At 37.8% G+C, this 13,095-nt stretch overlaps 2 protein-coding genes across 3 annotated transcripts; one reads left to right on the top strand and one right to left on the bottom strand.

The window, feature by feature from the left end:
- The first annotated feature begins 334 nt into the window (after positions 1-334).
- LOC133879692 (uncharacterized) lies at positions 335-3,352 on the top strand. 2 transcript variants are annotated; one of them, XM_062318389.1, is made up of 2 exons: positions 335-2,183; positions 2,841-3,352. In XM_062318389.1, exon 1 carries the CDS (start codon positions 704-706, stop codon positions 2,168-2,170), a length of 1,467 nt encoding a protein of 488 aa, XP_062174373.1. In that variant the 5' UTR covers positions 335-703; the 3' UTR covers positions 2,171-2,183; positions 2,841-3,352. The 2 variants fall into 2 exon arrangements, with proteins under 2 accessions (XP_062174373.1, XP_062174372.1); XM_062318388.1 differs by having other exon boundaries at positions 336-2,176.
- A 3,154-nt stretch (positions 3,353-6,506) lies between these two features.
- Positions 6,507-10,386, bottom strand: LOC133879366 (uncharacterized). The gene is made up of 6 exons (XM_062317908.1): positions 10,243-10,386; positions 8,829-8,903; positions 8,717-8,748; positions 8,101-8,342; positions 6,827-7,063; positions 6,507-6,742 (listed from the first exon to the last, which is right to left on the bottom strand). The coding sequence occupies exons 2-6, from the start codon at positions 8,879-8,881 to the stop codon at positions 6,734-6,736; spliced, it is 573 nt and encodes a 190-aa protein (XP_062173892.1). The 5' UTR covers positions 8,882-8,903; positions 10,243-10,386; the 3' UTR covers positions 6,507-6,733.
- Positions 10,387-13,095: the final 2,709 nt, after the last annotated feature.

Genomic DNA, 13,095 nt, shown 5'->3' with positions numbered 1-13,095 from the left:
TTTAAAATACGGCTGAATTACAATTTCACAAAATTACGGGTTAATTTGGATTTGCGATTTAAAAATGTGCGATCTAGAAAAGTAATTTTTTAAAATATAGTTAAGCGTTTGACAAAATTGCAGTTTGACATTTAAAATTACAAATTAGCCTTTTAAAATACTGCGTTTTTAAAAAAGTATATCATTATCTGTGATTTTGAATACTTTTTTTTTTACATTTTTAAATTATAATTTTTTAAAAACGCAGACTTCGAACCGTTGATTTTAAATGATTTGATTTAAAATCGTGTATTCACACCATGTTCTGCCATTGAAACCGACCGAATCACCCTATAAATTAAAATTTCGATCACCCTCACTCAAAAATCAAAACCTCACACGCAAAAGTGCAAAACCACGAGTACCCTTATCTTACCTCCCAATTTTGGCCATTCGGCCAATCCAGAAAACTCCTCCACCTTCGGTTGCCGGAAAATCAAAACCCCAACACCGTTGAACAACCACACAGAACCACCGAGCCCATGAACCTGAAGCCTAGTCCTTATCACATCTAATGGACACACGAATGTTGCAGCAATAACCCAGCTATCTTCTCCAATCTTGACGTTTCCTCCATTCTTCTCTCTCAACCCAGCTTGTAGGAGATCCGACCAAGGCCCATAACACGGTTATTTCGTATCGTAATCTTCCTTTAGACCCTCCAATGGGAAGGCCATTATCCACGATCGAAGTCCCCGAGAAACGACACCGTTCCCACGGAGAGAACGCCCGGTACCACCCAGAGTCCGACTACAGCCGGCACCGGCGCAGCCCCAGCTACGACGCATACGACCGCCGCGATAACCACCAGCGCCGTCGGCTCCGCTCTCCCGAAAGAAGCCCAAGCCCTAACCCTAGACGAAGCCCTAGGCCCAACAAAGCCTTGGACGACGAGTTGCCCAAGCGATTCGGCCGGCCCTACCTCGATCGCGATCAACAGAACGGGAAGCGCTCGGACTCGGAGTCCGACGAGGAACTGAAGGGCCTGAGCTATGAGGAGTACCGGAGGCTCAAAAGGCAGAAGATGCGGAAGGCACTGAAGCATTGTATTTGGAACGTGACGCCGAGCCCGCCGAGGAACGAGAACGATGAGTTGGAGGAGACGGAGGAGGAGAAAGCTGAGGAGATCTCGGACAAGTACGGCGGAGTTAGCGAGGGAAAGAGCGATTCGAGTTCCAAAGAGAAAGAGAAAGTAAAAGAGAGTAATCGGAAAAGGAAATCCGACTCCGAGTCTGAAGAATCAGAGAGCGCGTCTGAATCCGATGATTCCCGATCAAGAAGGAAGAGGAAAAGTTCAATTTCTAAGCGTAGAAATAGAAAAACCGAATCGGACGAGAGCGAGACTGAATCGGATGAATCTGAGGGTGACCGAAAGCTTAGAAAAAAGAAATCAAGGAAAGAGGGTTCTCGCAGTAGTAGGAAGAGCAAGAGAAGTAGTAGTAGTAGTAAAAGAAGAAGAAGAAAAAGGAGTACGTATAGCAGCGATTCAGACGAGAGTGAGGACAATTCCAATGTGAGTGATAGTGTCAAGTTGAAGAAGAAGAGGAATCGCTCTTTGAGCTTGAATTCTGATTCTGAGGTTGAAGAAAACAGTAGGGTGAAGGTGAAGGCAGAGGAGGAAACAATGGTTGCCGAAATCGATGTAGAGGCAATGCGATTTAAGGAAATGATTGAGGCGCAGAAGAAGCTACCGCCGGCTTTGGATAACGAAGCGGTGGTAGGGCCAATGCCGCTGCCGAGAGCCGAAGGGCATATTAGCTACGGTGGGGCGCTTAGGCCTGGAGAAGGTGATGCCATTGCGCAGTATGTTCAGCAAGGGAAGCGTATCCCAAGAAGAGGTGAGGTCGGTCTGTCTGCGGAGGAGATTCAGAAGTTTGAGGGTCTTGGGTATGTGATGAGTGGTAGTAGGCACCAGAGGATGAATGCCATTCGTATTAGGAAGGAAAACCAGGTTTATAGCGCCGAGGATAAGAGGGCATTGGCGATGTTTAATTACGAAGAGAAGTCAAAGCGTGAGCACAAGGTTATGGCTGATTTGCAGCGGTTAGTGCAGCGTCATATAGGGCAGGATGTCGGTCCTACTCATGATCCCTTTGGTGCAAAGGCCTCACCAGATGCTGCTGATGCTTGATTTTACGTATGTGGTTGGTATCTCTACCAATTTGCTCTTGAGTACTCCTATATTTTATTATGTTATTCGGTTCTTTAATTGTCTTTGAATGCCACTTTTAATTATATATTTTGGGTGAATCTATGCCAAAACTTGACAGGGATTGAGCATGGCTTGTATATAATATATATCTACAACTGCTACATCTTGGGGTTCTATATTTCTATTCCCCTGAAACAAGCATCATAGTGTTTATTTTCCAGGCTTTTGTTAGGGTACGTTTGGGATTGCGATTTCGTAGACAATAAGTGCGATTTTAAACCAAATCGCAGAATATGAATCGTTTGGAAACTGCGTTTTTAAAAATTGCGATTTGAAAACGCAGAAAATCTGTTTTTTCAAATCGCAGGTAAGATGGTGATTTTTTTTGAAAATGTAGAATTTTAAAGGCTAATTTGCGATTTTAAATGCTAAACTGCGATTTTGCCGAACGCTTAACTGCGTTTTTAAAAATCACTTTTTTCAAATCGCACATTTTAAAATCACGATTTTAAATCGCACTTTTTGAAATCGTAAACCCAAACGGACCCTTAATGGGGGCTGTGGCTATGTTCTGACCTTACTGTTGCTGGACATATAGATAATATTTCTGGTGATGATCTTCACTGATTCTAGATCCTTTGTTCAACAGGTGTGCGAGGAGTATTATTGACATCAGCCTGGTGATATTGTTTTTTGATTCAGGCACACAACTTTTGGGGAATGTTAAGAAGGTAGGAGTGCTTGTTAGAGTAACTGACAATAAGGTTTGATGTTGTGGTTACTAGTTTGGTTATGAGGTATGCTGGTTGTGCTTGTTGAGCATCACTTTTCAATTCCAAGAGAAGCAATACAGCTTATCTAGGAAGTCACAGCATAAGACCCTAGCCTACCTTATTAATGAGCTAGATAACTGTACTGGAGATTCAACCTCCGTAGGACCTTGTGGTCAAATCAATTAATCACTAATTAGTACATGTCAATTTTGTGGCATGAGGAGTTGTTTTAAAAAACAAATATACTGTTCCAAATTATTGTGGATGAGACCTATGACTCTTCCAAAATATTTCCCCTATCTGATGTATGAGATGTAGAGGGAAATGTTTCAGAAGTTTTGTGCGTTTGAGTATTTTATTTCTGTTCTAAAGGTTCATGTTCTGTATCTATGCTTCTGTTTTTACTTTCCCCCCCACCCACCCCTTTCTGGCATGGATGGTTGTGGCATTGCTGCGTTTGTTATTAAAAAGTTCTTTATTTTTATTTGTTAAGTTAGATTTGTTCACAAGCAACATGATCCTGTTGGGATTTCACTCCTTTATCTTTCTGATCTAATGGGTACCTTGAGTGGATGTTCTAAACTTTTCTCTGTTTGCTGTAGCTCATTAAGTTTTCTAATTCCCACTTAGGATCTAATTAAAAAATTGGGTCGCGCCATAAGCCAGTGGATTTACTTGGTTGGTGTAAAGGCTTTTGCTGATGGGTCTTTGGGTTCTAATAGCTCACTATTTTATGAGTTGAGAACAAAGATGTATTAGCATTTATAGACCTTTTTAGTTGTTGACGTCCTCTTATTTCCACTTCCATCAGTTCTGTAATGTTTTTTTGGAAGGGGGCTGTTGAGAATCCTGAGCTGTAGAGCCAAAACTTGACAGGGATTGAGCATGGCTTGTATATAATATATATATATATATGTACTACCACTTCATCTGTTTTAGATAATATATATATATACACAGAACGATTTTTTATTACTTATCCACTGAGAGTCTTGGGTATGTGATGAGTGGTAGTAGGCACTAGAGGATGAATGCCATTCGTATTAGGAAGGAAAACCAGGTTTGTAGCGCTGAGGATAAGAGGGCATTGGCGATGTTTAATTACGAAGAGAAGTCAAACCGTGAGCACAAGGTTATGGCTGATTTGCAGCGGTTAGTGCAGCGTCATATAGGGCAGGATGTCAGTCCTACTCATGATCCCTTTGGTGCAAAGGCCTCATCCGATGCTGCTGATGCTTGATTTTACTTATGTGGTTGGTATCTCTACCAATTTGCTCTCGAGTACTCCTATATTTTATTTTGTTATTCGGTTCTTTAATTGTCTTTGAATGCCACTTTTAATTATATATTTTGGGTGAATCTATGACCACTTTTGGACCAAATACTTGTGCTTGTTAAAAATAAAAAAAAAATAAAAAGGTATCCTGAAAATGATGCATTGAAGGTATGAAGTAATTACTACATTTTAGTCCGTCCATTGTGAATCTTTTGTGGAATCAATTGTTGGAATTGGTTTTGGTCGGTGAAATTCAGTAAATTGTCAATCAAATAGATGCTAAATGATCTAGAACTTCCCTTGTCCTGCAGTTTAGTGTTTTGGACCATTAGATGGTGTTTAATTACAAAGATCCTTTTCTTTGTAGAGTTTAGAGAATTTTATATGTCAGAATTAATGATAGTTTCGCAATAAACAAGTCTGGATGTTGGCTGGGAATACACCTGCAAGTGAAGTTGATGGTGAAGGAATCAGAGCTGATTTTGAATCCCCAGAAGTACAAATGGATGCTGATGCCACGGGAACTGGCAATATATCCCGAGGTGGCACTCCAACGCCGGATGAACATCAGAAGCAAAGCTCCGACACTGATGTTGCTCAAGAGGCAGGTCAGTTAGAATAGGGGTGGACGTCGATTCGGTAGGCGGTAAAGTCGGTTCGGTTAAGTTGGTTAAGTCAACTTTGTCGGTAGAGTCGATAGACGGTTGATGTCGGTTCGGTTGCGGTTCGGTAAGCTGTAGTCTGATAATTTGTTCACAAAACGTTCGGCAGTCGGTAAAGTCAGTTCGGTTAGGTCAACTTTGTCGGTAGGCGGTCGATATCGGTTCGGTTGTGGTTTGGTAAGCGGTCGGTAGGCGGTAGTCAAATAATTTGCCTACCCCTAAGTTAGAAGTTGATGTCGAGGTTGAGGCAGGAATGATAGATGTTGACACTGATGCAGAAGTTGATTTAGATGCTATTGGCTGATATGCTAGACAACTGTAAAATCTCCAAGTTAAGAGCTAGTGAGCATTGTATTTTTCCTACGCTGCCAAAATGGCAATTTTGACAGGGTTTGTAACTACCACATTTTAGGGCACATTGAGTAATCTATGCCCCCAACATTGCTTTGCAACTAATGCAAGTAGAGATATGGTAGGTTTACAACTTCTTTACAACTCTAACCACTTTTTTTTTAAAATCAATTATTGGATATGTAGGATCCACATATAGGAAAACAGATCCAATAGTTAATTTGAAAAAAAGTTATTGGAGTTGTACAAGAGTTGTATAACAATCATGAGAAATATTTCCAGCCCGTAGGAGACGATTTCAATACCAAGCGGTTCTTTTTGGAATTCCGCTGTGTCTCGGGCTGAATGGTAGCCTCAATCTGAGCATCTGTGCGATGCAATGTATCTGGAAAACTTTGCTTTATGTATCCTATACATCTATGCGATGATGGCCATCAAGTATCTAAAACTACAGAACTTGCTGTTTCACACCATGGAAAAACAAACATCCAGAGGCCAAAGCAATATATACCTGACAGTTTGGAGGATATCTGGAGAAAAGGTATCCCAATATATAGATGGTGTTTCGACATCTTCAAACGAGCAATGAATTGCCACCTGCTTTTGTCTTCTGAGATCAAATCAGAACTTCATTGAATTGAATTGCAGAAAAGTCCATCAACTTGATTAAGTATTCAATGGCTGTTCAAATACACTAATAAACTTCTAATAAACAGTCGAGTTTTGAATTTCTACAAACATTATAGACCGAACAAGCCTCTCACTTTCATCTGGCTAACTTTTTAAGAAACTTAATCGATCATTGCTCACCAATACTGAGTTGAACTTATGTTTTCGGCTACGAAGTTAATCGAAGGCCAAACGCTCATTTTTTAAACAAAGTCGCAAATTATGTAAAACACATAATTTTTAAGGTTGAATTACGATTTTACAAAACGCTTAATTACGCATCTTGAAAATCGTGTTTTTCATTAACTATATTTTTTGAAATTAATATTTTTAAAACTACAAGTTTAAAAACTGTTAAACCAAACGGACCTAACCCCACTCAGTTCATTCAGAATGCACTTGTGGATTAGATGGGAAATTTATGTCTGCCAAAGATCTTTGAACCGTTTCTGTAGAATGCACTTGAACCACTGATGCATGAACTGGTACTGTTGTTGTTAATCACAGTTGCTGTTAGGTCAAACAATGGACATCAAGATATTGTACCGAGACCACAGGTTCAACGCCACAAAAAAACTAGGGCATTAACAAAGATCAAAAGAGTTCCAATAGCATTACGAAATCAAGCTCAGATAGTAGAGCACATAGGCTGGTGGATTAGTCGCGTCCCAGGATCTTTTGTTACATTGTATGTATAATATTACAAAGAAAAGATAGAACAGATAATTTGGCATTGAGGATGGTAGAAAAATATAGATCTCAAAATCCTACTGTCAGACATAACAGCTGTGGAGTTCTTTCATGAAATTTGTCATGCTTTCTGCAATAAAAACATCAATTTATACAAGCAATGAGAAGATGCGAGTCCAAAATTAGCGAGAGCAAATAACTGATTCGATCTTACCTGCATTGGAAGATACAATTTAAACTCCGGCGGGAGCTCTTCCTCCGAGTACAGGCGGTCAGAGAAATATATCCTCCTCAGACGGCAGTTTGCATGAACCTGAACGCGCAATGTCTCAACATAGTTGGTTCCATATGCTCTCCTGGTAAGATCAGCAAGATTTAGTTGAATTTGATTCCAGCCCTCATCCATCCTGAGTGGCATGGTGCAGATATATGGTTTCACTCGAGTGACAGCCTGCAAAAATGAAGGAAAACTAATCAGTCTCAACACCCACCTTGTAGACTTCTAGTGTCACATATACTTACTTTATTACAGAGGAACACTCTGCATCCCACAGTGTTACAATTAGCAATCACTGTCAAATTATTTAACACTATATTGAAAAAAAATCCACATATCCTCTAAAGCAATAATGTCCCTGCTATTTTTTTTTTAATGCAATAATTTATTAAAAAGTGTTAGGCAACCCTAAGTACACGCGCAATATACACAAGAGGCTCCAAACAAGCAGAAAGCTCAAGCCCTCAAACACCAAACCCACATGATTGTAACAGAGAATTACGTAGTTTAGAGATGATAAGAGAAACATAGAACTTAGAGATAGAGAGATGAAATATTATATAGTCAATTCCATGACCCTCTCAAATAATCCATAGGCCTCCGGCTCTGGGTTTAAACTGAAGTATCTTATATGAATTGAAGTGGGGTGTACTAGGGTTGCGCCCCTTTGCGCTTTTTAATGAATTTTTACTTATAAAAAAAAAAAATGAATTGAAGTGGGACTTGTTATAAAGTTCTCACTACGACCGCCAAAATCAATCCAAAGTGTGAAAAAACCACATTTTCTAAATCTAGATCTTAGATTACTAACCCTCTCAAACAATCCATAGGCCTCCGGGTTTAAACTAAAGTATCTGAATGAATTAAAACAAGACTTCTTCGTATAAAGTTCTCAACACGACCGCCAAAATCAATCCATAGTGTGACAACCACATTTATACATCTAGATCTTAGATGACTGATCACTTGTCTTCTTCAGTCTACTATTCAGCTAACAAAACATATTCTGTAATAATTCATCATAACAGTAACAGCTATTTCATAAGAACTATCACAATTGAAAGTGGTCACTCTTATCAGAATATTCTCCAAAAAGACATTCATACAAGTACACACAAAAAAAGAAAATATTGAGGGGGGGGGGGGGGGGGGGGGGGGTCGGCGATTTGGAGAAACGTTTGAACAGCACAAACAAGGGCAAACTTACACACTTGAAAATTAGAAGCTCGGAAACGCCGCCTGACATTCTTATCGTCCAGGACTTGAATCTCAAATGTAAAATATTTCTTTAGATTCTTCACAATCATGACCAAAAATGGTAGTTTTATACCAAGTGTTGCAGATGGGTCAGCCGGGCAAGTAATGTATGTGGACTGAATATTTGATCCAACTATTTCAAGGACGTTGGATTGTATGTCTTCATCCTGTGGTCGCTTTACATGGCCATTGACAACTGCAAAAAGTGCAAGACAAATGGTACAAATTAGAATATTAAACTTCGAGGGGAAAAAAAAAAGAAGGCATAAAACTCATGTTCCAAGGAGCCAAACAAGGACCTCCCGAATAGAGAACTTCATAGAAAACATAAAACTTGAATACCACATCAAACTCATTTTAAGTTGCACACGAAAATAACATTCTTCAACACATATCATACAAAACAAGTTTTCAAGGAAACAATTACGCAAGGTGCATGAAATTTTTTCTCATATATAGAAGGAAAAATATCTAGCAAAGCTACATCTTATACTAAATTGTTTGCTAGCAGCTTGCAACCTGTAATAAGCTCAAAATATCTTATTCCAGCACCTAGAAAAACATACTCACCTTCTTTATCCCATATCTGCAAAGGTTTACTCCTATAATATCAAACAAAGGCAGAGCTTCAGCATCAAAATTGTAGTGTGAATTTAAATAAAGAAATAAGAAAACAACATACCCAAGGCTGTATAAGATGGACAAAAATCCAGACTGGAAAGTGTTCTTAAACATTTTTGGCCCTATTAAACTTGAGCTGCATGAAATCAGAACCAAGTTAAGCTTTTATATACACATCACAAATACTAATTTAAGAAATTCATTGAATGAAATACGGCACATATTTTCTTCTGCGAAGTTTCCCAATAACAAGCTGAGCAGTAAAATAATGACAGAATGGGTTCAATCTAAATCTAAACAACTAATTTCAACAGAGAAGATACATTGAGAGAAAATAACTTAAAATTTGCTTTTCAAGTCTATACAACTTTGAAATCACATCATTATCACATGACAGGAACACAACTTCAAGGACACAAACACAAGTGTTGTTTCTATGATCTATGGACAGAAACAACACAAGTGTTGTTTCCAGAGCAAACAAAATTCAGCCAAATAAAAATTCTATGATGTATGGACACAAACACAAGTGTTGCATAATTGCATTCCAACACAGATACAGGTTGCCACATATGGAATGCCACAAACCTAAACATGAGGATACAACTACATTTTCTGGTGTTGACTTTCCATGTGAAATAAAAGTAAAAACTTATTTGAGTTTGAATCTGTTTATTTATAAATTCGAAAACAAAAAAGGGAATGGAAAGCGCAAAGCCTCTCTCCCAACATGAACATCTTTCCAATGAATCAAAGCAAGCCATCAACAGCACCAGACTTTGCAAAAACATAACTAGAACCAGTTGAACCAATTTACCTAGACTGACCTTGAATCAATAATCAAACAAATTCAAAAAAAAAAAAAAACCCCAAGAACAGACGAAATTATATATCTTTGCTGTTATAGGCAACACAAACGTGTAAAAAATCCGGAGTTGGCAGGGTATAAGAAGAAATAAAACGTAAACAAAACTAAAATGAAAAAATTAAAAAAACAACCAACGAACCAGAAGTTCCTAACAAATGTATTAACCAAATAAAATAATCCAAACTTACTCATCACCAAAAAAAAAAAAAAAGAGTGAATTTTGTTGTTAACCGAAGAGTACCTATGACCACAAAGTTATGAAGCACTCCAGTGGTTATTCCAATTGGATATAATCAATCAAATATATAAATATTTAACATTATGTACAATAAGTAATAAATTCAAAACTGAAGGGGGAAATTTTGAGCTTTTGAAAAATTAGCTGAAAGTTGTGGCCAAAAAAAAAAAAATTGCCAAAAAATAAAGAAAACATTCTTTAGAGAGAGACAGAATTTGTTTACTCCGACCCAAGTTTTCATCAATCAATCAAAGGAAACCCTAGTTGCAAACAAATGATATGCAAGACATAAGAGAATATGTAAACAAGCGAAGAGGAAAAATTAAGAAAAATAATGAAACTATAACTGTGAAGTAGGATCTCTCATACCAGCTTGATTGATCCTCGGGAAAAGATTTTCCCGGAAAAGGGTGTCGCCGTCGCGGGAAAAAGAGGCAGTTGGGTTCTGTTGTGGAGTCTTGAAAAGGTTATCGTGCCTGCGCTTGAACTTGTCTCTCGTCATCGTGGGTTGGGCTTCCATGACTTTTGGGCCCTGTGAAATTAACGGGCGAAAAAGCATGCGTATTTTTTTCTAAGCAATTTGCCGGGAAGAGGGAGAGATCGAAGAGACATAAAAAAATAAAATAAAACTATTAATAATAATTTTATTTTTAAAAAAAAAAAAAAACAAAAAATGGTAGGGCAACCCAACAATATGCCTATACAAACAGGATGGTTATAACCAATCTGCAACCGCTAACCGCCTACCCTTATATATATATTAAAAATTTGTTTGTATTTGGTTATTTGGATTTGTATTTTTTTTTTTTATAGATATTTTGGATTTGTATTTAGATTTGTTAAATTTTGTACCAAAAGGTCCAAAAATTATTATTATTTTTTTTTAAAAAAATAAAAACATGCCAAAAAACCGGCCCAAAACTGACCCAAAGCCTAAATTAAAAAATGGTTTTCAAACCGGCGGTTATAAACATAATAACCGCTAATCGACAGTTATAACAATAACCGTAACCGCCTACGCGAATGTGGTTGCGGTTGTTAAAATTCAATAACTGTCTTTAGCGGTTACGGTTGTAACTGCAACCACTTGTACACCCGTACCCAATAATAACCCCATACCAGCCAACACAGTGCTTAAAAAACCTAATAACTATTGTGGATGGGCAAAGTGATTGGCTCGATCCATTGGGTTTTTTACTCAAAGACCAATAGAGGCCGCCTTAAATGGCGGTTTGAAGAGGCAGTGAATTGCCTAAAATACCTATTGCAGCAATAAATCTTAAGAACCATAATAAAAAGAGAAGCATTGAAGCTAGATGAAGATAAGTCAATGTAAAGTAGCATCACCGTGGCATCCAATGAGTTAATTAGGTACCCGGAGAAATAAGCTTTATAGACACTTCATAAGCAAAAAGAATGTATAAACTATGGTCACTTGCTTGAACAAAATCACTATAAAATATGACAATTTTGGTCCAAAAATCAATATAAATACGACCGTTAGATGCGTCCAAAATCAATATAAATATGACCATTTTCATCATATTCATATACACAACATAGTAGCATTTCTCTATTCTGGTACAAACTTCTTTTGTGTTATTCTCTTTATAGGAGTGTTTTCTTGTTACTCTAGAAAGTGTTATTCCAGTGTAACACCTAACTTCATTAGCCCATCGTTGTCTTAATAAAGTCATTCACCAGCATGTTTCGGTTCTTTTTCCCATAACTTAGACACCAAATCCATAATCGCAACGACCCAATTGTAAGAGCAAAGCTCTACGAATTGAGCTATATCCTCTCGAGTCAAGTGGAGCATGCATGAAAGAGGCAGATGCTGCTTATATTCTTTTGCTTAACACAGCTGGGCCATCCTGAATTTGAACCGTCGACCTCATCTGTGAAGTAAATTATCGCACTTAGAATCCAACCAACATGAAGAGAATCAATATATTCATTTTTATGAGCAATTCATCATTCCCGATCAAATTCATTGTTTCCCGAAAACAATTTTGTCAAATTCTTTTAGCATTTTAGAAAATAAGACAAAATATATTTTAAAGATATCGTCGTTGCGATCGAGCCTTAAAGTCTTTTTTTTGCCTTCATATTTTGTTTTTGGAAAAACTTCACTTACTAATCCTAATAATAATATTTCATTACTCTTGCAATCATTCACTCAAACTTTAAAAATTGTCAATTTAAAGTACCTATCTTTCAAATTTTTTTTTTTAATTTCACCCAACCGTTAAAATTTTAAATTAAATTCGGACCAAATTTTCAAAATACCCATATGTTTTTTTTTAAAAAAAAATTAAAAGATTCAAGCACGTATTTTTACAAATTTCATTAAATCTTGACCTAATGCCTTAATTCTTGTAGTTATATTTTTTTTCCTAAAACACACATATATATATATATATATATATATATATATATATATATATATGAAAAATGTTATTTGCACCACACCTTATGCGTTGCGTTGGTGTAGTGCACCAATTAAGCCCATATATATATATATATATATATATATATATATATATATATATATATATATTTTAAGAATTTTGACTAACCCCTCCGTCATATCACGTAGGCAATGTTATCCATTCAAGTGATAAAGTAAGACTTGATTCACCTTGATCCACTCGGAAGGGACAAAATTTAACCCACCACAGCTGAAGATATCATTGTCTTTCCTGACCACACGAATACGAATAAAATAAGCAATGTGGCAGCCGTCGATCTAATGTGACGTGTGTCCCTTTGGATTACAAATCGTGTGGCCCTCCTCTTCTCGTACTCTGTACACTGTACCTTGTGTCTTTGATGACTCCTACATCTTTAAACTCGTATTAGCCAAGCACCACCCTTTTGTCTCTCACTCATTGCTTGTTTGCTCTTCTCATCTTGGCCAGCTAACTTCGCCGTCCTCGGATCCCACAATTCATCCACGTGTCGAACAGGGTTACGTGTATGGAGCCGATAATCGACACGTGTTTCGATACAAGCCTCTAGACTCTACGTGTCACCTCGAAATGCCCAAAATAACCACGTGAGTTGCGGCAGGTGGTGGACCAATTGAATGAGAGAAGCCAGGGGTATTTAGGGCATGAAAGTTGACGATTTGCAAACCGACACGGCCACGGCACCGCACGCCACCAAAATCCCAAATTGTCCTGATTTCAATCAAGTGGGACCAATGCTGCCACTTGGGCC

This window comes from Alnus glutinosa, chromosome 10, assembly GCF_958979055.1.
Source record: "Alnus glutinosa chromosome 10, dhAlnGlut1.1, whole genome shotgun sequence".
Taxonomy (NCBI): Eukaryota; Viridiplantae; Streptophyta; class Magnoliopsida; order Fagales; family Betulaceae; genus Alnus; species Alnus glutinosa.
The sequence above is the reverse complement of the archived record's forward strand: the minus strand, read 5'-3'. Positions and strand labels throughout refer to the sequence as shown.

What these genes read in the sequence shown, in the direction of transcription:
- LOC133879692 (XM_062318389.1), top strand. Translation starts at nt 704, where the DNA reads ATGGGAAGGCCATTATCCACGATCGAAGTCCCCGAGAAACGACACCGT.
- LOC133879366 (XM_062317908.1), bottom strand. Translation starts at nt 8,881, where the DNA reads ATGTTTAAGAACACTTTCCAGTCTGGATTTTTGTCCATCTTATACAGC. An exon ending in TCCATCTTATACAGCCTTGG is followed by an intron (nt 8,749 to 8,828) that starts GTATGTTGTTTT and finishes TTGATATTATAG; the next exon opens with GAGTAAACCTTTGCAGATAT. An exon ending in GCAGATATGGGATAAAGAAG is followed by an intron (nt 8,343 to 8,716) that starts GTGAGTATGTTT and finishes CACTTTTTGCAG; the next exon opens with TTGTCAATGGCCATGTAAAG.